Here is a 25,811-nt window from a genome sequence, read left to right as displayed (position 1 = left end):
CAGAGCTCCGAACACCCTGACCTGCAATGGTTCTAGGAATGGGGCATCTCCCATCTCTTTAAGCAACTTGGACCATGGTCTCACCACCCGTGGTATTAAAAGATTTCCTCCTCCTTTCCAGCCTGAACCTCTCTCTTTTAGTTTAAACCATCACCCCTTGTCCTGTCACAACAGACCCTGTTAAAAACTCTGTCCCCATCTTTCTTACAGGCTTCTTAAATTACTGAAAGGCCACCACAGGGTCTCCCTGAAGCCTTCTCCAGGCTGAACATTCCCAGCTCTCTCAGCCTATCCTTGTAGGAGCGGTGCTCCAGCCCTCTGATCCTGGTTGTGCCTCTCTATTAGCAGACTTTGATAGCCAATACATTGAAATATTCCCTTGCCATCATATCTGCCTTCTGCAGCACTCGGATAACCTCATGTCAGGCAGAAGAAAGCTTTGCAAGAGCAGGATCCTGGTGCAGGTAACAACGTGCAGGAGAGCCCTGGGCTCAGCTTGCTGGGGGCTCAGAGCAGGCCTGAGCAGCCAGCGGTGCACACTGGCCATGGCCAAGGCATTGTTTATGTTTCTTGCTCTTTATCACCATTTTCGTTAACACAGACACACCCTGCCCTGTACAAAGCTGGATCTTGGCTCTAAGCACATTCCAGGGCACTCTTGCCCTTTTGCAGAAGATGTGTGTGGGCTGGGCACTCTCCCTTCTGAAAGGGAATCTGTTCAGCACCCCACAAAAGCCAACAGCAACGAGGAGCTCTGAGATGTGAGCCTCCTTCCCACTAGATACACACACAAGTTATACACACAGCACTCTGAACACATCTGGAACACAGTTTGCCCAGTGTAGTGTCTGTTGATGTCTTAGGAGGAAGAATGAGCTTTTTACAAACAAAAGTAACAAGTCTGTGAGATTGTCCAAGGTTGTTTTATTCACAGATTGCATTGGGTTGGAAGGAACCCTCACAGGTCATCTTGTCCAACCCCTCTGCACTCAGCAGGGACACCTCCAACGAGAGCAGGCTGCCCGTGGACACATAAGGTCTGATTTTGAATGTCTCCAGGGACAGGGCCTCAACCCCATCCCTGGGCAACCTGTTCCAGTATTTCACCATCCTCATCACAGTATATCAGAGGTTGGAAGGGACCTCAAAAGATCATCAGGTCCAGCCCCCCATGCCAGAGCAGGATCACTCAGGGTAGTCTGCACAGGAATGCATCCAGATGGGTTTGGAAAGTCTCCAGAGAAGGAGACTCCACAACCCTCCTGGGCAGCCTGTTCCAGGGCTCTGTCACCCTCACTGTACAGAAGTTTCTTCTCATGTTGAGGTGAAATCTTCTATGTTCCAGTCTGAACCCATTGTTCCTTGTCTTATCACTGTGTACCACCCAAAAGAGCCTGGCCCCCTCCTCCTGACACCCACCCCTCAGATATTGATAGACATTGATCAGATCCCTCTCAGCCTTCTCCAGACTAAACAGCCCCAGGGCTCTCAGTCTCTCTTCACAGGGGAGATGCTCAAGTCCCCTAACCTTCCTCATGGCTCTCCGTTGGTTTCTCTCCAGCAGGTCTCTGTCTCTCTTGAACTGGGGAGCCCAAAACTGGAAGTTCATTGTTAAGAACTTCCTCCTGATGTCCAACCTCAATCTCCCCTGCTCCAGTTTCAAACCATTGCCTCTTGTCCTATCACTACAGGCCCTAAACAGTCCCTCCCCAGCCTTCCTGTAGGTCCCTTTCAGAAGCTGAAATGCTGCTCTAAGGTCTTGCCAGAGCCTTTTCTTCTCCAGGCTGAACAGCCCCAACTCTTGCAGCCTGTCCCCAGGGATGCTCCAGCTTTCTGATTACCTTTATGGCTTCCTCTGGACCCACTCCAGCAGGTCCATGTCTCTCTTGTGTTGGGTCCCATGGCTGGACAAAGTATACCAGGTGAGGTCTCAGCAGCGTAGAGTGGCAGAGTCACCTCGCTCAACCTGCTGGCCATGCCTATTTGTTAGGCAAGATAAATGAAGTGTAAAACATTACTGTAAGAGATTATGAGAAAAGGACTGCACTGCTCAGGAGAAAAATGGCAAGAGGTGTTAGTTTACAAAAATTACAACCACTTCCCATGTACTTAATGAGAGGACACCATGTTGCAATATGGGTGGCTTATGTAAGCTCCTAAAGAATGTTGTCATGGTTCATTCCTGTTAATTAGCCTGCATGGACTGATAAAGACTCTTTCTTAAGAATTATGGATTGGGCATCATGATAGAGTGAGAAGTAGCATGAGTGGTGTCTCTCAAGGAGGCTGGAGGTGGAGCAAATGATGGGGACGATCTTTTAGCAGGGCCTGTTGTGCCAGCAGAAGGGCTGATGGCTTGAAACTAAAAGAGGGAGAGTTATGTTAGACAGGAGGGAGAAGTTCTTCACAATGGTGATGGTGAAACACTGTTGTCCAGAGAGGCAGTGGATGCCCCATCCCTGGAAGAATTCCAGGTCAGGTTGTTTGGTGCTCTGAGCAACCTGCTCTAGTTGCAGATGTCCCTGCTGACTGCAGGGTGGGTGGAGTAGATGACCTTGGAAACATCCCTTCCAGCTCAGACCATTCCATGACTCCATGACTAAGCACTGAGAAGGCTGTAGAATCTTCTGCTCTGTTTGGCTACTTGAGCTTTTCTGGGCAAATACACCATAGAACCTGACCATTTATTAACTGGTGCATTGCTGTTTCTTCCAGTTTCTGCATCTCCCTTTCCCTCCCCACCCCATTTCCTAACAGGATTTATACCTCTGGATTTACAAGTAACACAGAGGGGAGGTTTGCAGGAGGGCCTAGCAGAGGCCAGACTGTTCTGGTTGAAATCTAATCAGCCTAATGCAAAGAACCCAGAGGGTTTCAGTTTGCTTTATGTTGCTGGGCTCTTCAGTTCCCATTTGCTGTTGCTTGTGAGACATGCAAGCAATTATCATTTAAGAGTTGGATGCCTGCAGCAAGGTGAGCTCTGCATTGCTCTGCTTTATGTAGCTCATCTCTACAGATGGCAAGAGTTATGTGTGGTGGACCAAGGTTGAACATGGCTCAGTCACTGGAATTACACAGAAGCACAGAATGGCAGGGGTTGGAAGGCACCTCTGGAGATCATGCAGTCTATTCCCCCTGGCCAAGGCAGGTTCACCTCAAGAAAGTCACACAGGAACATGTCCAGGTGGGTTTTGAGTGTCTCCAGAAATGGAGACTCCACCACCTCTCTGGGTAGCTTGTTCCAGGGCTCCAGCACCCTTAAAGAAGTTCCTTCTCATGTTTGGATGGAATTCTCTAAGGGAAGATATGGTTATAAAAATTAAGGAGCATCCAAGCAAACTTTCCCAGACACAGATGTTTCAAGACATAAAACAGTAGGCTCCAACTTTCTGATGAGTGCAAACTGCAGAGTTAGTGCTCACACCAAGCTGGGTTCTAATTATTAAAGCATTACTAGGTTCATATTATCCATGAGGGCAATGTGACTGCAACACAAATAAGGATTCTGTGTTTCCATTGGATGTTAAATCAGTCTCTTCATGCTTTTAATAAAGCTCAGTATCAGCTGAACAAGAACTTTGGGAGGCTATTGCCCAGAGACAGACAGAAGGCAGCTGAGAGTTTGCAGTGTGGCTACTAAGGTATTTTAATTGTGCAGGAGGTGTGATGTTTTCCCTGGGTTTTGCTAGAGTTAAGGTTGGGGAGCAGAGCCAAGAGGCAGCAGCCTGGTGACTGGGAGGGCTGGCAGCTGCTCCACTGGGAATGTTGGCCCAGGGCTGTGCCAGGCGCTTCCACCGAGGCGGGCAGCAGATCTGCCTCAGGCAGCTGTGGGCACTTGGCATGGGGGAGGCAGAGAGATCCCCTTTGTGAGTCCTATACCTTTTTTGGTGCTGAGCAAGAGGTTCTTCCCTGGCTTTCCAGGGGATGGGCTATTGATCAGCCAGGCTCTGTGGGCAGAGCTGGAAGGCTGCTGCCTCGTGAGCCTCAGAAAACCGGGGAGCTTCCCTGCCTGAGCTCTGCCAGGGGATCCCAGCAGAGCAGAGGGTGGCTGCCCTTTCCAGCCCTGTGACAGGTCATGAGCAAATGTCTCAGAAGAGGCATCTGCGTGTTGAGTCTACCATGACTGCTTGTGATATGAGAAGTAGACATTACTATTGCCTTGGTCAACACCCAAACATCCACATCCCTTGGGTATCAAAGTGCTTCTAAGGGCAAGCTTGTGGGTTTGATCCACTGTCTCCTTTAGAGAGTTACTTCAGAGTTTGTTCCTCACACACATAAAGAATGCTCAGGGGAGACCTTACCACCATATTCCAGTAGTTCCAGGGTGGCTACAAAGAAGCTGGAGGCTCCTTTTTTTACAAGGAGGCACATGGAGAAGATGAGTAACTAATACAAGTTACTTCTGAGGAGATTCTGATTAGACCCAAGAGGAAAATTCTTATCAAGAACAGTCAGCCACTGGAATCATCTCCTCAGAGAGGTGGTGAAGTCCCCAACACTGGGCAGTTCTAAGACTGAGCTGAACAGGGTCATCTTGTCTGGATGGTGCTCTTCCCAAGAAGGGCTGGACCAGATGATCCTTGAGGTCCCTTCCAACAGGGTATTCTGGAATTAGCAAGAGTCTAGTTTCTAGTGAGACTCTGTTACTTGATCTGCAGGTGACAGTGAGAGTGATTGTGTGATGAGAGTGTTGTGTCCTCTGACTGATTTCTGCTAAGCAGACTCATTTCTGTGCTTGTCTGCTCCTTGTACCTCTGACACCTCCTTGTCTGCTTTCCCCATGGTGTCCTACCAGCCCCACTCACCTCTTTGTGTGGTGCCTCCTGGCAGTGAGGTCCCACAATTCCACCTTGTTGGGTTGTACTGAGTGTCCCAAGCCAGGAGCTGTGTATAAACACAGATCTGTTTGTCCAAGAGCTGTGATAACTGGGCCTGGTTTGAATTTCAAGTCAAGCACAAGCAGCAGCTCCTTTTCAAGCTGCAGATGTCCCAGCCAGTGCTGACCTTTCAGCCTTGACTCTGCCTCTCCTACCCATGGTGTGCTTGGCTTCTCAACCTTGGCACTGCGTTGAGGCTAACCTGAGGTGCAGGCTGTGCTGTGTTTTGCTGTGCTGCTGCTCTTGTGAGAGACAAGTTGTGTCTCCAGAAATGGCAGTGTGCAGAGGCCAGCTGAAGTACAAGGGGCAATCCACTGGGATAAAGACTCCGACAGAAATGGGACCATGAGTGAGAAGTGAGGAGTAAACCAAAGAAGCTGGAAAGGGGAACCTTGTGTCAGGGCTTTCCTTGAAGCAGGCTGACTGAGCTCAGGGATGGGGGCTGGCTGCCTCCTTTAACTGCTCATTTCCCTTTTGATGTTGCCTACTGGTGACTTGACAAAGCAGTTACCATTCAGGATTTGACTGAAGTGGAATGCTGGTGGGCATGGAAGAAGCCAAAAGATTTCCTAAGTCTTAATATCAGCCTAGAGGAAGGCATGGAGTCACAGAATCCCAGCATGGTGGGGGTTGGAAGGGACCTCTGGAGATCATCCAGTCCAACCCCCCTGCTGAAGCAGGGTCACCCACAGCAGCTTGCCCAGGATCACAATGTCCAGGTGGGTTTGGAATTTCTCCAGGGAAGGAGACTGTAAAACCTCTCTGGGCAGCCTGCTCCAGGGCTCCAGCACCCTCACAGCAAAGAGTTTTCTCTTTCTGTTCAGATGGAACCTCCTAGGTTCCATTCTGTGCCTGTTTCCTCTTGGCCTGTTGCTGGACAAGTCCAGGGAGGAAGAAGGAGTGTCAGGGAACAACAAGGAAGAGGAAGGAGGAAAGAATCAAGAGCCAAGCTGTGCACTGTGCTGAGTTTGGGTGGTTTGGCTGGGAAGGGGCAAGGGCAAGGAATTGAAGGGCAGTGGCTTGTTCCCAGGAGCTGGAGGCAGGAGGGGGCTTTCAGAAGCAGTTTGTTGTATTTTTTTTGAAGAGTGACCCAAGGTGCACTGAGCTCTAGAGGTGCAGCAGCGGACTTGGATTTCGGGAGCACAAAGTTCACTTCTGCCGTGTAACCTGGTTGTGTTTTCTCTTTGTGGTCATTTCACTGAAAGCTTGTAGGAGATTTGATCCCCTCCTGTGGCAATTTCTCTCCCTCCAAATGCCATGTTTAGCCCAAAGCAGGAAAATGGCATGCTGCTCCCAACAAGCCAGGATTAGCCACGTGTTCTAATACACTTCAGCCCTGGATAAATGTTGAACAGCAAATTGCTTTGAGGGATTAGTAATTGGATAGTGAGCCTTTTGCTTTTAGGTGAGTTGTGTGAAATGGAGACTCTGGTCTCTCCCTGGCTCTCTGTAGACAGGTTTGCAGTGAGCCAGGCTGAGTAGATAAAGCTGTAAGCACAGAGACCAAGTCCCACCTTCTCAGCTCTGTTTATTCTCTCTGAACAGAGATGGAAGAGCACAGTGGAGTCGGGGGGCTGAGTTCTTAGTTCTTTCCCTGACCTCTGAGTAATAGAGGAAGTTGAGAGCTCTGGAGATGAAGTCAGAATGTAGCACTTGGCAGCTGCCTTTTAAAAAAGATACTTGGATGGTCCCAGGGAAGGGGAGAATGCTTCTTGAGGTGACTGTCCTGTAAAAGGGGCAATGTACACATTTAGTGACATACGCAGACCAATGCAAATAAATGAAGCAAAAGGGTTGATTTCTCTATTTTTGGAGTGGTTTTTCAGCATGGCAGAAAAACCTGTTCTAGAAGTGAGGTACAAAGCTCTTGAAGAGTGGCAACTTTGCTTGGAGATAGGTTTTGTTGTCATCTGCCACTGCGGTGGTATTTGAGCTCCTGCTGGTGCGGAGAGGTAGGAAAGAGCAAAGCAGATGATGACATTTCTCTTTCCTTCTGTCACTCACATGTGCATAGGCTGCATTTAGTCCAACATACCAGGCTGCTTTCAACTTTCTTACTGTCCTCAACTTTCCCCCTGTACTCAGCACTGGTGAGGCCACACCTTGACTACTGGGTTCAGTTTTGGGACCCTCACTCCGTTAAGGACATCGATGTGCTGGAGCAGCTCCAGAAAAGGGCAATGGATCTGGTGAAGGGTCTGGAGAACAGGCCTGAGTGAGGAGCAGCTGAAGGAACTTGGGTTGTTTAGCCTGGAGAAAAGGAGGCTCAGGGCTCTCTACAATTCCCTGAAAGGAGGTTGGAGGCAGGTGGGGGTTGGTCTGTTCTCCCAAGGAACAAGTGATAGGACAAGAGGAGATGAGAGAGGCCTCAAGTTGTGCCAGGGGAGGTTTAGGTTGGACATTTGAAGAAACTTCTTCAACCACTGGAACAGGCTTCCCAGGGAGGTGGTTGAATGTCCATCCCTGGAGGTGTTTAAAAGAGGCAGAGATGTGGTGCTGAGGGACGTGGTTTAGCACCAGCCTTGGCAGAGTTAGAGAATGGTTGGACTGGATGATCTGAAAGGTCTTTTCTAACTAAACCCATTCTATGATTCCATAATTATCCCCAAACAAGAACTGGTCCAGCAGAAATTTCTCCTCCTGTGTACAGGACTGGGCATGTTCTTTCCAGTTACTGATGAATTTATAGACCTTGTGGGAAAGAGATAAAAGTCTTTGCTGATAGAGATGGAGCAAAGAGACTCCAGAAGCAGAACTGTAGAAGAAAACTCCTTTATCCCCTGTTGTGTACTACAAAGATATTGTACTCTTAAGTTATCCTCAGCACTACCTGATAGCTCTCCAAGACTTTTAGCAACTGATGACCTCTAATGTAAGATCTGTGACTGCCAGGAAGTCTTTGGAGCTGGGTGGTATCTGCAGCGAGCTGGCAGAGAAAGAACAAAGAGTGTGAGCACAGCGGGGAGAGCAGCCTGGCAGCCAGGAGCAGCAGCTGCCCGCAGCGGCATCCTTCCAGCAGGCCTTCTGCTCTCCAGCAACAGTGGGCGTTGTGCAGGACTCCAGCAGAAGCCTTGCTCCAGGGATCTGTTTTGTTGCAGCTCTTTGTCTTATTTGGAATGAAAATCCACAACTTTGAAGCTTTCCCCATGTACAGTTCTTAAATAGTTAGGTTAGCTCTTTGTTTTCGGAAACCTGGCTTGAATGTCTTTTGGAGTATTAGGCATGCAGGTAATCCCACTGCTTTGATGCAGAATATCTTGAGAGGTGTAGTACCTAAAATTTCATTGACTTTTGGAGTCAGAAACCACAGAGGAGAGAGAGGGACATCGCAGGTGCTTGATCTCATTGTCCAACAGGTTATTCTGAAGCACATGCTAAAGAGCAAACACCAAAATTCAGCTGTGATCTGCCTTTTAGGAGACATTTACTGCTCACAGGGTGCTGGAACGTGTTATCTGAAAGATCCTGACCTCCTTTGTAGGCTCCTTGCAGGAGTCTTGGTTCATTAAACTCTGCTGCAAAGACCAAACAGCCCTTTTCCTGCTTTGCTGTTTAAGTGAGGCAACTCTTATTTCAAGATACCAGACTCCCCAGTGGATCTGGGGAGAGCTGCTGTGCAGGGAAAAAAACCCAGCAGTGCTCATGAGAAGAAATTATTTTAAAATAAGTCATTTGTAACCTTAGCCTATTTTTTTTTTTTTTTATGCACAGGCTTTTTTTTATTATTATTTGTTTGTTTTCCACCTGCAGAAATGCATTTACTGGCTTGACAGTCTGGAGGAAGCTTTAGTTAGGAGGAACTTTCAACATCTGATGGACAGGGCAAGTTGAAATGCGGTTTGCCTGCAAAAGCTTCCGTAACCCTGTGGATTTTATGTGGTTTTATCACATGATGCTTGCCTAGCTGAGGACATTGTTGTTTGTGTCAGAGATAAAATGCAATTCTAGTTCACGAGTTCCTGCTGCAGTCATATGATGATCATTCACATGTTCCAGCCATTGTGTACTGTGCTCCAGCCATTAGCAAATCTACACACTGCATGAATTCAGCCTCCTCGCCACCAGGGCCCAACCAGAGGAGCCTACTACAGGAGGCTCTGTGGCACTGAAGCCCAGGACTCAGCAGCTGCTGGATGCTTCCTTCCCCTCTTGCCACAGAATTCCTGATCTGTCTGCACATTTTTCCTTGAGGCTTTCTGCAGCAGCAGCTCTCTAATGGGAGCAGCGGCGCAGGCTGCTGCGTGGTGCTTAGTGATCCCTGATGTTTTCTGCTGCTTTGCTAAACCTTGTGCAAAGTTAGGGCCTCACTTGCCCCAACTGTGGGCAAGATTTAGCCAAAAAACCCCAAAAACCCAAACAACCAAACCTGAAAAGTAAGCTGCACATCTTAGGACAAAGGCATGGGAATCATGGAATTGTTTTTGTTGGAAAAGACCTCCAAGATCATTGAGTCCAACCTTGAACCTAAGCACCACCATGGCCATTAAACCATGTCCCAAACTGCCATGGCCACACATTTCTTGAATACCTCCAGGGATGATGACTCTACCACCTCCCTGGGCAGCCTGTCCCAATCCCTGACCACTCTTGCAGCAAAGAGATTGTTCCTAATCTCCAACCTAAATCTCACCTGGCATAATTTGAGGCCATTTCCGCTCATTCTATTATCTGATAGGAGTGAGAAGAGACCAAACCCCCACCTGGCTCCAGCCTCTTTTCAGGGAGTGAGTTGTAGACAGCAACAAGGTCCCCCCTTAGCCTCCTCTTCTCCAGAATAAACAATCCTAGTTCCCTCAGCCATTCCATGTAAGACTTGTTCTCTAGACCCTTCTGGGTCCCATCTTGTCCCTCATCAAAAACCCACCACAGCAGCATGGGCAGTTGCTGCTGATTATTGAGGGGACTGAAGTTATCCCCCCTGTTCTTTATGCCTTTTCCTTTTTTTGTCATAGCTATTAAAGCGTGAATGTAAGGGGAGCTTGTGGTGTGAACCTGTGAGTCCAGAGATGAAGCTGTGACACACAACAGTGCTTCAGCATTTCCATCTGCCCCTTGAACCTTGCTTCCAGCAGGGTTTGCCTCCAGCTTGCTCTGACTGGTTTGGTGCTTGTATAGGAAATGGTAGTGAAGGAAGTCCTAGGGCAGTGTTAGTATGTAAATTTGAGCAGTGTGAGACTATTTCTGTCTCCTGGTGCTGCCCACCAGCAGATGTAAATAAAGCCAACCTTGCGTGGGTGTGCTGAAGTGTAACGAGCCTGTGAAAAACACGGCGGCAGCTGGAGGTGAAGAGGGTTTGCCTGATGCTGGGGTGAATGGCATGAAGTGAGGTGGATGCTGGGACTCACAGGGGAAATCACCAATGGTTTGGAACAGTCAGCAGAACCATGGTGAGCATCTCCTGTGGCAGTGGTTGACAGCCACACAGGTTCTACCCGTACTGTAGGTCAGCTCCAGCTCCACCTTGAGCCCTCCTAACTCCCTTTTTTCCCCATGTTTTCTGTCCAAATCTCTATCAGAAATCACCCCTTGGACCATTTCTCCTTCCCTTTGTGAAACTTCCCTGGCTTCTCTGTTACACTAACTCCGTTTTTCAGCTTTGTGCATTTTCAGGCTCACAATTCCCTTGTACTGAGAACAAGAGGAACATGTCACCTCTGTGCCACTCTTTAGAAAGACCAAGGGATAAAAATAGCATCTTTTTCTCTCCACTTATCCTTGTAGCATGAATCTCTCTTGAATTCTTGCTCCATTATTCCCAGTCAGTGTGTTTTCCTGTCCTTGTCATCAGCTGGCTGACATGGTTGCTCTGGATGTCTGTGTCCATCATGCTGCTCAGTCACCTCTGCCCCACTGGGCAGAGGGTGCAAGATGAGGACAGCTGGAACCTATTTTGCCATCTTCCCTTAAGAAACACTTCAGTGCCATCCTTTCTCCTAATCCTGGCTCTAAAGTTGTAATTTCTACAGCTTCAGAGAGGGATGAGGACTTAGGAAAAATGGGGTTGGAGTGATCTGTTAGCTCCTGGCTAATTGGAATCAAGCCAGCTCAGCTTTCTTTGGTACAGCCAGGCTGTGAGAGACTGTAATAAATATTGTGTGGCCTGTTTTCCTGGGGCACAAGCCCTGCAGCTATTGAACAGCTCACCCAGACAGGTAAGTGCAGTGCTGCTAAGCTGTGATTGCAGGTCATGCGTCTTACTGTGTCACCTGTGTTGTTTGTGTTTCAGAAACTCTGCAGCGATGCACAGGTGAGAGTGTTTGGGAAATGCTGCCAACTGAAGCCTGGAGGAGACAGCTCTTCTTCCTTGGATAGTTCAATCAATTCCTCCTCCTCCTTCTCTGACCCAAAAGAGCAATGCCCAAAATACCAGGTGAGTCACTCTTCCTTTTTTTTTGGCATAACCCATGCCAAATACTAGGTGAGGTACTGAATGTTTTAAAATGCTTGAAACTAGAGGCAGGTTTCAATCAAAATCAGACTTTGGTTCTGACTCAGAAATGTTTAATTCTGTACCTTTGGCTCTGAACAAGTTGGAAACTAACCAGGTGGTTCTCTCAGGATGGGTCTTGAATGGCAGTGATGTCTGCAGGGTGTTTGCTCTGTCTTATGACCTGGGTGGTAACCCTCATTTGGAACGATCAAACTGAGCACGAATATCTCATCTTGGTAGAGATTAGGTGTTTTATTGTGCTTTATTGCTAAATGCCAGGGAAAGAACAGAGAAATGTGAGTCTGTGTAAGAGCTTTGTAACAAGGGATTCAGTGCACTTGAGTTGGGTTTTACATAAGAGAGTTTGGCCATGAGAGTAGCCGGAGTCATCTGACACGGATGTATTTCTGTCATCTCTCCTTCCATGGATCACAAGTGTTTTATATTAAGCCACCCTAAAATAGAACTAAGCCCTTCCACTCTTTGTAATGAAGTAATTGTGTGTTTGAGGGAGCTGCTATCTCCACAGCCTGCTCTGGAGTACAGTACTACTGATGCCTTGATCTACCGTAGATAGGAACGAAGAACCTCTCGGAGCTGACTTCCCCACTGGCACGTTAGCTCTTGCTATATTTGGCAAGCTGTGTATTCTTGTTTGCTCCTTCTCATCACACTCTTTTCCACAGCTTTAGTAAGGTGGCTGAGGATCTGTTTTTCCATTCCTCCCTTCCTGGAAGGGCATTTAGCTGTGGTTATGAAAGGAAGAGACGTTTCTGTCAGCAGCTTCCTTCCAGCACAAAATAACCTCCTTCGTGCATTGTGTGACCAAGAAGAATGATGATGCCCCCTACTATCCAGAAATTGTCTCTCCTGCTGGGCAGGCTCTGTGCAAACAATGGTCTACATTATTCATGGAAATTAATTTTAATGGTTGGCATGACAGTGAATTTTAAAGCTGTGGAAAGTTTTCCCTTTTATGTCGCCGTTTCCTCACGTGTATCACTCAGCCATCCAGAGAAGGGCCATGAGAATGATCAAAGACTTGGAAGGGCTGTCATAGGAAGAAAGGCTGACAGAACTGGGTTTGTTCAGCCTTGAGAAGAGAAGGCTTAGGGGAGATCTTATTACCATGGAACAATACATAAAGGGTGGCTGCCAAGACACAAAGGGTGCTCCCTTTTTGCAAGGAGTCCCATGGAAAAGACATGGGGTGATGGGGACATGTTACTGCTGGGGAGATTCTGAAGAATGCAGAAGAAGATGTTTCCCCAGGAGGAATCATCTCCCAGTAAGACTGAGCTTTGACAGAGTGGTGGGCCAGCTCATTTCAATTACACTATTACCTAGAAAGGTTGGACCAGATGAGCTTTGAATTCCTTTCCAACCTGGCACTCTGTGATTCTGTGAAATGATGTGTGGCTGCATGGCCAGCTCAGAAAGCAGGCAAGAAACTTTCAGCTTAACTTGATCTTCCACAGTGTATTTGGTGTAAACCCTCTGCTCTGTCCCCTGTGCTCCTTCCAGGCTTCCCCAGCAAGTGAGCAGAGAGCCATAAACACACAAGTTCTTTACTGCACCATAAAATTTTGTAGCATGTGTGCAGAAAAGCCCAGAGTAAGTTTGCCCTCAGAAGTTACTGAATGTACCTGAGTATTTACAAGGTCTTTTGTTTGATTGCTCTTTAAAGCTATAAAATGGAAGCCCAAATAATACAGCACTACAGGAACCTAAAAACACTTCATTATGTTTCTTTGTTTAAATCCACTGACTTGATGATCTTAGAAGTCTTTTCCAACCTTAATGATTCTATATATGAGCAGTTTTAATTGCAAGGTGAAATACAGGGTCTTGTTCCAGGCATCCATATCTTTAATTCTGTCCTATCCAGATCCCTCCCAAATGTGATTAGGATCCATTAAGATAAAGCTAAACATGGTCCTAAGCTTGCCCACCATGATTTGTACATTAGGACAGCAGTGTTACCTCTCTGCCTGCCTGTCTGTGCAGCCAGGACTGGAAATCTCTCTGATTTATTGATCATTTCTTTCTGTGCTGCCTTTTTAATTTCCACCCCTACTCAGCGATTGAGAGGACACCAGGTACAGTAAGTGGAATATTAAATGCTGTAAATAGATCCAGAAATGCAGTTTCCAGCTCATGCAAATGTTACCACCTCCAATATGCTAATGTGCACTAACAAACACTCCTGGGTGGTTTATGATCAGTTTTTATGTCAGCTTGTAAATATCACCTAAGGAATTGGATTGGGTCCAAGCTGTCAGTGCCTCAAGTTCTGCCCTTTTTGCCAGATGCAACTTGTTTGTTTTTTTGTTTTTTTTTTTTCCATAATTGTTTGAGGTTTTAATATGTAACCCATTTCCTCAGTTGATTGCACTCTACTTTGGTCTTGAGTGTGCTTTATTTTGCAGCATTAAGGACCCAAAGAGTTGAGCTGTAGTAGCATTTCCTTAGTAAATGCAGTAGAGTATCACACAATGGCTTCCCTGCCTGTGCCCCACACCCACAGGGAGATATCCTGTGCCTTACATGACACTGAGGGTGTTTGCTGACACCTAGGGAAAGTCAACCTGGAGGAATCAGGTGCCACATGTTGCTCAGTGATACTGACCAACTAAGGAGGGAGTCAGATGAGCCCTGGAGTGCTGAGCTCACCTTCCTGCCCAAAGAGAAGAAAGAAAGGCTCAGAGAATGGTAGGGGTTGGAAGGGACCTCTGGAGATCATCCAGTCCAACCCCTCTGCCAGGGCAGGTTCACTTAATGAAGGTCACACAGGAACACATCCAGGTGGGTTTTGAATGTCTCCAGAGATGGAGACTCCAGCACCTCTCTGGGCAGTCTGTTACAGTGCTCTAGCACCCTTAAATTAAAGTTAGAGTGCTCTAGCACCCTTAAATTAAAGTTAGAGTGCTCTAGCACCCTTAAATTAAAGTTACATTGCTCTAGTATCCTTAAATTAGAGTGCTCTAGCACCCTTAAATTTAAGAAGTTCCTCCTCCTGTTCAGATGGAACTTCTTATGTTCAAGTTTGTGCCTGTTAGCCCTTGTCCTGTCATGGGGTACCACTGAAAGAAGCCTGGTCCCATCCTCCTGGCACCCACCCTAGGTACTGAGCAGCACTGATGAGATTCCCCCCCTCAGCCCTCTCTTCTCCAGACTAAAAACCCCCAAGTCTCTCAGGCTTTCCTCATAAGAGTTATATTAAAGATGTGCCTCTTCTGTTATGCCTGGTAACATTATTGCTATTAAGAGCAGACAAATTACAGACTGAAAGAGTCCAAGGGTGCATCTTACCACACTCTTTGCCTTCAGCACAGCTTGTCTCCCTTCCAGAGGAAAGGGAAACCCCTATAATTAAATTTGAAAGCAGATGATTTTCACTGGCTTTTTTAAATCTGCTTGCTTGAGAAAGAAAATCAATATTTTATCTTACAGTGTTTCACCTCAGCTTTAGAATCAGCTTTTCACTAGAGCAGAAAGTCAAAACCAAAACCAGCCATCAAGGACTTGACATTACCCAGAATGAGTCCTTCAGCTGGAGATCTGCAGCAGATTTCAAAAGAACAGCCCTGGCATTTGGCTGTAGTAATTAGCAGTGTCCTTACTGCAGGATTTCATGATGCTGCCAGACCTATCATTTCCTAGCACCATTAAGGTCTGTGCTCATGTTTCCTTGGAGCTGCTGGGTCATCCTGACTGATGCCCAAGTCTGGTTTTTCCAGTGCATCCTGGCAGTTTGAAATCCTGGGAGGGGAAGATGGAAATGATCAGCTGATGATCAGATTTTGCCCTGTCACACGAACACCAAGAAACCTGGCAACTGGATCCTCATTGTTCTAACTGTGGTGGCTCCTCTTAGTCATCCCTACTCCTCCTTGCACTGCTGACAGATTCCTGAGGTTAATCGTGTGGCTGTTCAAGTGCCATCATCTTAATTGAGAGTGCTTGAGGAGAGCTAAAAACTGAGAAGTGTTAGAAGTACTTTGCCTTTTGGCTGATTAGCATTTCCTTGTTCCTGCCCTTGTTCTGCAGGCTGGCTGAGCAGAAACATCTAGTGACCGTTTTCATACCACTGCTTACTGCTGCTGTGGACACTGTCCTTGGTGCTCTGAGCTCACTGTCTGCTGCTGGCCAAAATCCTGATAGAGCTCTATATTCTGGGCTCCCCAGTTCAAGAGAGACAGGGAGCTACTGGAGAGAGTTCAGCAGAGGCTACAAAGCTGCTGAGGGGCCTGGAGCATCTCTGCGAGGAGCAAAGGCTGAGAGCTCTGGGGCTGTTGAGCCTGGAGAAGAGCAGCTCCAGAGGGGATCTGAGCAATGCTCAGCAAGAGCTAAAGGAGGCAAGAGGATGGGGCCAGACTCTTCTCAGTGGTGCTCAGTGACAGGACAAAGGACAATGGGCACAAACTGGAATCCAGGAGATTCCATCTGAACAGGAGGAGAAACTTGGTGTGAGGGTGCTGGAGCCCTGGAGCAGGCTGCTCAGAGAGGTTGTGGAGTCTCCTTCTCTGGATTGATTCCAAACCCACCTGGACACTGTGATCCTGGGCAACCTGCTGTGTGGGTTGGACTGGATGATCACCAGAGTTCCCTTCCAACCACCACCATGTTGGGATCCTGTGATATTCCAAATCTGTGCATGAATCTGGTTGAGGATCCTGGATGTTCAGAGCTTGGATAATGAGGATGGAGATACAACATTTAGCTTTGTCCAAACACAAGGATGTTTCTGGGACTGATTTTAGGCACCTTTTGAAGGATTGCTCCAAGCTAGTGTTATGAGTTACCATGCACCTCTTGCACAGTATTGAGTACCTCACTGATGATCTGCCTGAGCTCTGTGAGTAGTCAGGACATTGATGTAAATGAAACACAAATGGAGAGCAGAGCCAGCACTGATACTCTGCTAGCCTAGAGGTGAAACAGCCCTGGATAATGGGACAGTAATCTCAGACACTGGAAGAATACCAATAAGATGATTGTCAGCTGAGCAGTCATCTGCAGTTGATTACCCTTTAATTTTAGGGCTTTGTCTGCAGTATTTGGTCTAGCCTGTGATGCAGCTCCAGGATGTTCCTGCTTATTTAGCCAGTGTGCCTCACAGCAAGCTCTCACCACCCAAGGAGCAGGAACTGCACAATTAAAGCCTGGCTTCATGGTGCTACAGCTCTTTGCTGGTGCCATCACAGGAGCACCAGGGAAAGATGCATCAAACCTAGAATAACCATCCATGGATAAGTTAGTCTGGAGAAGAGGAGGCTGAGGGGAGACTCCATTGTTCTCTACAACCTGAAAAGAGGTTGAAGTGAGGTGGGGGTTGGTCTCTTCTCCCAAGGAACAAGTGATAGGATGAGAGGAAATGGCCTGAAATTGTGCCAGGAGAGGTTTAGGTTGGACATGAGAAACAATTTCTTTCCTGCAAGAGTGGTCGGGGATTAGAACAGGCTGCCCAGGGAAGTGATGGAGTCACCATCCCTGGAGGTGTTCAAGAAATGTGTGGCCATGGCAGGTGGGGACATGGTTTAATGGCCATGGTGGTGTTAGGTTGTCAGTTGGACTGGATGACCTTAGAGGTCTTTTTGAACCAAAACAATTCTATGATCCTATGAATCAGTCTTTGTCTAGAAAGGAGTGGTCCAGCCTGACTCCAGTGCATGGTCTATGAGATCTCCAGTGGACTTGGGATTCTTCTTGTCAAGCAGACCCTTAATGATTTTCAAGTGTGTTACCACACTCTTAAAGCTTTATAGTCCCCTGCCTCAGTGTGCAGTGACTCTGCTCACCCCTACACCCTCACCCTGTGTATAGGTTGGGTTTGTTGGATGAATTAGTGGTTTAGCTCACACCCCTATGAAGGTCACTTTCTTGTGCCAGCATTCTCTGTAGTGAACTGGTCACCCCAGCATGTGCAAATGCTTTGCAGGTTTCTCTTAAACAAAGCCTGTTTTCCTTAGTTGTATGTTGCCTGAACAGAATTGTGCTTCTAAAATGCTTTAAAACAAATGTTGTTGGGTTGGGGGTTCTTTTCAGGGCTCTCGATGTTCCTCAGATGCTAACATGCTGGGAGAGATGATGTTTGGCTCTGTGGCCATGAGCTACAAGGGCTCCACATTGAAAATTCACCAGATTCGGTAAGATTTTAATGTTTTTTTTACTGCTGGTCTTTTCGGAAGGCTTCCTGCCTAGTGCTGATATGTTGTGAACTGAATGCCCCAAGTGCAGAGTGAAAGGAGTCTCTGGGTTTGCTTTCAAGTTACTCTGAGGTCACTTTTTGACACAAAAGGCTGTTAGGGCATATTTAAGTCTGTGAAATCTGGCGGGCTGGGGAAGGGGAAGCAAAGCCTCTCTTGACACTGTGTTACTGACTGTCAGCATCTCTTGCCTTCCAGCTCACCTCCTCAGCTCATGCTCAGCAAGGTTTTCACAGCTCGCACTGGAAGCAGCATCTATGGAAGTCTGAACACGTGAGTCCAGTACACATTGTGTCTGTTGCACACAAGCAGATGAATGAAAGAACACAGAAGACTTCTTTTGGACCTTGCAGATTCTTTCCCTGGAAAAATAACTTCTTCTCCCCCAGTCTGTTACATGCTGTCACTAGTGTCCTCACCTTTCCCTTGCACTTGTCTTCACCTCACTTTGCTCTAAGTGAATGAATGAACCAATCCTTGAACACTGATAAGGTGGAGCTTGATATTGTAAGGTACAAAAGTACTTGCCACCACCACAGGAGAAGGGATGAGGAGTGGTGTTGGGGAACTGAGTCATAAAATCATAGAACAGTTTGGATTGGATCTAGTCCAAGATGAGGAAAAAGGTTTGACACAACCATCTGGCTTCAGAGGGTTCAATGTTTCATTTCTTGTGCATTAATTAACCTTAGAACATGGCTTACACTCTGAAAGTTTTTTCTAGTGGAAGCCTGTGTTCTTATCTCCTCCCTTCCATTTGGGCTGTAATGGACCATCAGTGTCTTCTACTGAAATGCAAATCACTGCTTGTGTTCTGTGTTGCAGGTTGCAGGACAGTCTTGAGTTCATTAATCAAGACAGCAACACATTAAAGCCTGACCACAGTACAATTATGAATGGACTTCTTGGGAATATAGGTAATTACAAAGAAATTTTATTTCCTGGTATCTTTAACTGAGTAATCATAGATTCTACAACAGGGAAGTCTTCTAAAGAGAGCCAAAGAAATAACAGAATCACAGAATGGTTTGAGATGGAAGGGACCTTGAAGATCATCCAGTTCCAATCCCCCTACCATGGGCAGGGACACCTTCCACTAGACCAGGTTGCTCAAGACCCCATCCAGCCTGGCTTTGAACACTTCCAGGTTTGGAGCCTCCACAGATTCTCTGGGCAACCTGTTCCAGTGCCTCACCACCCTCATGGGTGAGGAATTTCTTCCTAAAGTTGTAAGAACCTATTCTCTGTTAAATGCTTCCTGAATTTAAGTCAGGAAAGTTAAAAAGATGGGGCTTTCTTAACAGTCAGTGTTCCTTTCAGACTTCAGTTGTGATCTTTTGCAGTACATGACTGAATAAGGTGCCTGATCTAAGAGAGGGGAACTCAATTCATCTACTTTTAGGGTTTTGCAGTGGTTTGCACTTGGCAAAAGATTTGTGTCACACAGAATCCCAGAATGCCAGGTTGGAAGGGACCCCAAGGTTCAGATGGTCCAAGCTTCTCAGACCTTATCACCAGTCTGATCTAAACTTGCAAGTTCATATCGAGAGAGTGCAGTTGTCAGGTGTGGACTCAGCATGAGTTAGGTGTAGCTAGGTTCACCTGTGTCCAGCTCTGTAGCAAGTTGGGTGACTCTTCACTGGAGCACAGAAAGGATCCCAGCCCCAAGAGCTGGCCAGGAGGTGTGGGCACATGGGTGCCAGGGTGTGCAATGAGATGTGATGGGATCACCTGCTTGCTAAGGATGCTGAAAACTGCTTTGTAACTGAGCTGCTCAAGTTTTCAGTGGGTGCAAAAGTGTTTACAGTTCCCCTTTGAGCACTGCAGGAACCATGGGTAAAGGAGGTAACCAAGTTAAACTGTAACTGCAATGTTTCTTAGCTTGCTCCTGACTCCCTGGCTCTCACCAGCCTGTGACAGGAGGCAGCTCTGTGTGTTTTGGTTGGGAACTATTTACAAGCTGCTTTTTTTAGACATGCTGCTTTAAACAGAAAAAAAAAAACCCACCACCAAAACAAACACCACTGGTCACGTCCTTCCCCTTAGTGAGTGGAGCCCTACGAGAGCAGCCTCCATCTTTTGTGCAAGCAGGAAACTTGGAGTGAGCAGCAACTTCAAAGTCAGAAGAGGGACTGGCAATTAACTCATTTAAAAACCACTTTTTCTGTACTGTGTACAGTAAATACCCTTTTTGTCACTGGTGTATCTATGATCAGAGAATCAGAGAATGGTTTGGGTTGGAAGGGACCCTAAAGATCATCTAGTTCCAAGCCCCCTGCCATGGACATCTCCTTCTGGACAAGGTTGCTCAAGGCCTTATCCAACCTGGCTTAGGACACTTACAGGCTTGGAGCCTCCACAACTTCTCTGGGCAACCTGTTCCAGTGCCTCAACACCATGGGAAAGAATTTCATCTGATGTTTAATCTCAATCCAGCACCTTCCAGTTTGAACCCAGTATTACTTACAAAATGGACTGCTGAGACTCCTAGCATTTGTTGTCTACATGATCCAGCCACTAAACTGTTCTTAGAACAACCACTTCATCCTATAATTTTCTGTTGATCCTCCTAAGATCAATTCCTGCCTACCTTCCCCCCCTGTCATCTCCAGCAGCAGTGTTCCTCAGCCACGCCAGCAGTGTGGATATTAAACCCAACATTGTACTCCCTGATGAATCTCCTGCTTGTGATCAAGTTAGGCACTGAGCCTGCATTAATTACTCATTTTTCAACTTGGAGAGAACCCCCAGCCTTGTATGGGAGACAGTGTAAAGCTGGGTCTATTATTTGAGTTCTACAAACACTCTGTAGTCCAACCATGAGCCCTATCCTGGACTCAACCTTCTGGTTAAGCGCAAGAGCTCCTCTCCTGCATACCTTAGTCTGCATTTATGTTGGCTTATATCTTCTCCCTGCCCTGGCTCCCTCCCTCCAGACTGTTCTGCTTTACTAACCTCATTCTTTCATGTGTATTTTGCATTTTGCCATGTAGGTCTTTCACAGCTTTGCAGCCCTAGGCGGGCATTCTCAGAGCAAGGTCCGCTCCGCCTGATCCGGAGCGCCTCTTTCTTTGCAGGTTTGCAGTGTGCTGTGTGCTGTGTGGTTAGTCTAGCTGGTGTGACAGCACTTGGGTGGGTTTGTAGTTCAGCCCTGGAAATAAGATTTTAACCTTTTATAAAAATTTGTTTTGCAAACACAAAATGGAGAGTGCTGTCTGCTGTCCCACCTTTGGGCTACATGCTTTAAATCCCCAGAGGACAGCAGGCACTTTAATAGTCCTCTTTGGAGTTGGTTGTGTTCTGTTGGTTTGGGAAAATGCCTTTACTGGACTTGATTGAATGGTAGGTTTCATATTTCTGGAGGTCTCTTGGGTTGGAAAAGAGCTTTAAGATTGAATCCAACCATTCTCTAACTCTACCAAGGCTGGTGCTAAACTATATCCCTTGGCATCACATCTCTGCCTCTTTTAAACACCACCAGGGCTGGATATTTAACAAGCTCTCTCTGGGCAGCCTGTTCCAGTCTTTGAGAACCCTTTCAGTGAAGAAGTTTCTTCTAATGTCCAATCATACAGTCATAGAATGCTTTAGGTTGGAAGGGACCATTAAAGGTCATCTAGTGCAACCTCCCTGCAATCAGCAGGGACATCTTCAAGTGGATCAAGCTGCTCAGAGCCCTGTCCAACCTGACCTGGAATGGTTCCAGGGATGGGGCATCTCCCACTTCCTGCCCAAGGTTGCCCAAAGGTGTCGCCACCCTCAGTGCAAGAATACTTCAATATTTCATTTTATAATATTTCAAGCTATTTTGATCTGGACTTGTTTCAACCAAACTGAAAACTAAAGCTATCATAGGTTGATTTGAAATGGACGTTCCTTGCTTGTAGTACCTGGGTCTTATTTCCATGGCTGAGTAGCTCTGATTTCACACGCAAATTTAGAAAATCTACCACATTTGAAGGGTATTGAGCCTGAGAGACTTCTGATCTTGTGTCTATGCAGACTGTGAATCTGGACAGCTTCCAGCTTAGTTGAACAACCAACACGCTGCTCACCATTTCAAAAGTATTTATTTTCTCTCAAGACAGCACTGTCAAATCCTTTTGAAATCAGATATATAACATCTGAGCAATCTGGTACATGAATGAAGTCATGTTTCTACTGGGATTTTTTTGTCTTACACACTGAGTACTACCACTGTGACCAGTAGCCTTTTTGATATGTTAAAATTTAATTGACAAATATCTAGGCAAAGAAACAAAATGTACTGGGTTTAGCTTGTGCTAAAAAGCATGGACCTGAGAAAAATACACACAGAGAAGCGTTTCGGCTTGTTCAGCTAAGCAGCCTTTCTTGGTGATGGCCTTGTGCAGTGCTCTTGATCTGAATTAATGAGCATGTTTTTGTTTCATTAATTACATGGAGATCTGCAAACAAGAAAGGAACTGTATATTCCCCTGCTAATTGGTATTCCTTGTTTTACAGTTCACAGCAACCCTATGGATATGCCTGGAAGGGAGCAGAATGAGGACAGAGACAGCGGTATAGCAAGATCTGGTAATGGCAGTTCATGTGTTAACCCTGGAGACTCCAAAAATCTACAGGATGGTTTAGGTTGGGAGAGATCTTTTAAAGGTCATCTAGTCCAACAACCTGCAGTCAGGTTCTGCACTAGAGCTGCAACTAGAGCTGAATGCATCTGCAACTAGAGCTGATTGCTCAGAGCCTGGAACAACCTGACCTGGGATGATTCCACTTCTTGGGGCATCCTGGGCCAGGGTCTCATCACCCTCACTGGAAAAAAATTTTCTCCCTTTTCTCCAGTCTAAATCTCCCTCTTTTATTTTAAACCATCACCCCTTGACCTGTCACAACAGGCTCTGCTCAAAAGTGTGTCTCTAGTTCCCTTGAAGCACTGAAAGGCCACCAGAAGGTCTCCCTGGAGCCTTCTCCTCTCCAGGCTGAACAACCCCAACTCTCTCAACCTGGCCTTGTAGGCTGCTCAGTAGTGTTCAGTAATGTTCACCACTGAGGTTTCATTTTTCCTGCACTGAAATGTGACTGTTCTGTTGTTTTCTAGAGGCATTAATGCACACCTGTATGTAGGTACAGCTGTAGGTGTCAGGGCTATTGCATTAGGAACATCACTGAGCTCATTCATTAGTGTGCTGCAAATAAGCCAAATTAAATGTTGAAATGAGTTTGCAGCATTATTAAACCATACTTTCTCCTTTCCAAATGGTAATGCTAAAACATGGCTTTGTCTCCAAAACAGCCCTTTCCTCCCCCTAATTTCAGGATATTGAGCACTTCAGGTTAGGATTTGAAAGGTTTGGGTACTTTGGAAAGGCTTCAGCACCTCAGGTTGGGATTGGAAAGGTCTGGGCACTTTGGAAAAGCTTGGGCACTTCAGGTTAGGATGGGAATGGCTTGGGCACTTCAGGTTGGGTTGGGAATGTCTTGGGCACTTCAGGTTGGGATCGCAAGGGCTGTTAAAGGCTGTGATTAACATTACTTCTCTCCACAAAGAATCTCTTTCCTGATACCAAGGGCTGACGAGCAAGGTGCAGCATGTATGTTGCCTATTATGTAAAGCTGCAGGATTGTCCCACCCTTGCAGTGCTTGTATAGCTTGTTAATGTTATTATAAAGTGGTTATTTTTAGATGAGAAACCTAGATATGCAAAAGAGAAGGCACTTGAGAAGCAACACAGATTTATCTTGAGGGGCTTCATTTAGTTGGTGGGCTTATTTTCCAAATGCCTTTTCTTCTGGAGAGATTTTAAAATTAAATTATTATTTATTTATTTATTTATTCCTATTATTGTTGTTGTTGTTGCTATTCTTGCAGCCTCTCTCAGCAGTCTGCTCATCACTCCGTTTCCATCTCCGGGCTCCTCGTTTAACAAAAGCTGTGCTAGCAGCTACCAGCGGCGTTGGCGGCGCAGCCAGACGACCAGCTTGGAGAACGGAGTCTTCCCTCGATGGTGAGCTGGGGATGTGAAAATGCTGGTTGCTGCCCATGGATTTGCCACCACTGTCAGCTCGATTCTGCTCTTGCAAATGTACATCTGCTCTTGCAGTTGCTTTCTGCGGGGTGCTTGCAGAGGTGTAAGCCAGGCGGCACTTCCACGCCTGATCTTTTTCGGTATCGTGTTTTCTCCCTGGCATTCGTTGTTTGCACTCACTAGAAATCCTGCAGCAAAACAGAAACCTGGGGGTTGTACTTGGGAGGATAAGAAGCCCTAAAATGCTACTCAAAACACAAATTCTTGGCAGAGATGACAGAGAGCTAGAAAACCGCGTTCTGATCCCACCAGCACTTTGAATCTGGTGCCAGCTTCTGCGACTGCAGGATCAGTTGATGGAAGTGGCTGTTATCAAAGGTGACACTTTGACAACACAGGCAAACAAAAGGTGTTTGTTGAAGCTAAATGTTCCAGAATTGCATCAGACAGGAAACCAAGGTACAACTTCAAGCAGTGGGTTACATTAACTTTCTATTCTTTTTTTTTTCCCCCATGCTTCAAGGTCCATGGATGAAAGCTTTAACTTGTCAGATGACAGCTCTGGCCCTAGCCCAGGAATTGTCAGGAAGAAAAAGATAGCAATTGGAGTTATTTTCTCACTCTCAAGAGATGAAGATGAAAACAACAAATTTAATGAGTTCTTCTTCTCACACTTCCCTCTTTTTGAGAGTCACATGAACAAACTGAAGAGTGCAATAGAACAGGTAAACACAACTTCTCTTGATTCCTGCGCTTGTATTGCTGTGTGTTCCCCCCAGCCCTGGCAGATTTAGATCCTGACTCTTGTTACTCGTTTACAAACGTGGGATCAGCTTGCTGCTGGGTGTTGGAACTGCACCAGAGAACAGCTTTGCTCCTCAGCATCTCAGATGATGTTTCTATTTGCTAGCAAAAGCACGACAGGGAGAGGACACTGCACTAGAGGGATTGCTGGGAGCTGGAGCAGTCACTGGGCTGTGCAAGCTGCCAGCCAGCCCTGGATGATCAAGGGTGAAAGGTGCTTTTAAGGCCACCTCTTACTTCCCTGCCTCAGCTCCAAGTCCCATGATCACAGGGGCAGAACCTCTCTCTAGGCTACTCCAGGCTGTAAATAAATACCAAGCTTTCCTCATCCTCTTGTATTTTTTAACCCCCTGATTCTGATGTGTAGGAAATTTTCAAGACCAAAGCGTCAAATGTGTGGTTAGATTTGCTTCAAATCTCTCTTCTAGGAAATACTTAGTGGTTACTCTGCCACTACACTGAAAACTTTGACCCTTTTTATGCCTTGAATGCTGAAAAGCAGAGGGGAAGCAGAGGCTGCAGATACATGTGCCTCACTTATCTTCCCTCAGATATGAAAGCTGGCACTCATACCATCATTTTATCACTTGAAAAGAAAAAGAATTACCTGCATGACTGGTTGCATGGAAGATAAAGTCAAACACATGACTTTGTTTTCCAGTTTCTGTGCTTCTGGAGCTCTATGTTACTTATCTGTTTAATGATTGTTTTCAAGGCTATGAAAATGAGTCGCAGATCAGCTGATGCCAGTCAGCGGAGTTTGGCATATAACAGAATCGTGGATGCCCTTAATGAATTCAGGTGAGCACTCTTTGTCTCCTGGCTTTTCTCTCTGGCTCTTCAGAAGCACTCTAGGCTGGTTTAGAAGGGCCATCTTCTTCGTGCAGGGTAACTTAAAGTATCCAAAGTCTTCTGCAAAGTTAAGCACAGCAAAGGTACTGGTGAGAGCCTGTGTGTTTGGATTTTGCTGAGTGCATTTATCCACCAGGGCTTCATGTGAATAGGACACACAGGAGCAAGATTTTTCTGTACTTCAGATTCATAGAATGGTTTGGGTTGAAGGGATATTAAAGATCATCCAGTCCCAACCCCCCTGCCATGGACAGGGACACCTCCCACCAGCCCAGGTTGCTTAAGGCCTCATCCATCCTGGTGCTAAATACCTCCAGGGAGGAGGCATCCATGACCTCCCTGGGCAACCTGTTCCAGTGTCTCAGCACCCTCACTGGAAAGAATTTCCTCCTAATCTCCAGTCTAATTCTGCCCTCCTCAAGTACAAACCCTCTCATCCTATCACTACAAGCCCTTGTATAGAGGCCTCTTCAGGTACTGGAAGGCCACTGTAAGGTTTCCCTGGAGCCTTCTCGTCTCCAGGCTGAACACCCCCAGCTCCCTCAGCCTGTCCCCATAGGGGAGGTTTTCCAGTGCTCTGACCATCTTTGTGACCTCCTCTGGACCTGTTCCAGCAGTTCCATAGTAA

At 46.6% G+C, this 25,811-nt stretch overlaps 1 protein-coding gene across 2 annotated transcripts in view; it reads left to right on the top strand.

The window, feature by feature from the left end:
* FNIP1 (folliculin interacting protein 1) overlaps window positions 1–25,811 on the top strand; it is an 85,549-nt gene that overhangs the window by 39,272 nt on the left and 20,466 nt on the right. For both annotated transcript variants that reach the window (XM_054389176.1, XM_054389177.1), the window contains exons 3-11: window positions 11,107–11,250; window positions 17,359–17,459; window positions 17,718–17,792; window positions 18,345–18,436; window positions 20,513–20,596; window positions 22,005–22,076; window positions 23,371–23,506; window positions 24,051–24,252; window positions 25,047–25,132. In XM_054389176.1, the coding sequence (XP_054245151.1) occupies window positions 11,107–11,250; window positions 17,359–17,459; window positions 17,718–17,792; window positions 18,345–18,436; window positions 20,513–20,596; window positions 22,005–22,076; window positions 23,371–23,506; window positions 24,051–24,252; window positions 25,047–25,132 (992 nt within the window). The remainder of the gene's footprint in view (window positions 1–11,106; window positions 11,251–17,358; window positions 17,460–17,717; window positions 17,793–18,344; window positions 18,437–20,512; window positions 20,597–22,004; window positions 22,077–23,370; window positions 23,507–24,050; window positions 24,253–25,046; window positions 25,133–25,811) is intronic.

This window comes from Indicator indicator, chromosome 18 (assembly GCF_027791375.1).
Source record: "Indicator indicator isolate 239-I01 chromosome 18, UM_Iind_1.1, whole genome shotgun sequence".
NCBI classification, from domain to species: Eukaryota; Metazoa; Chordata; class Aves; order Piciformes; family Indicatoridae; genus Indicator; species Indicator indicator.
The sequence above is the reverse complement of the archived record's forward strand: the minus strand, read 5'-3'. Positions and strand labels throughout refer to the sequence as shown.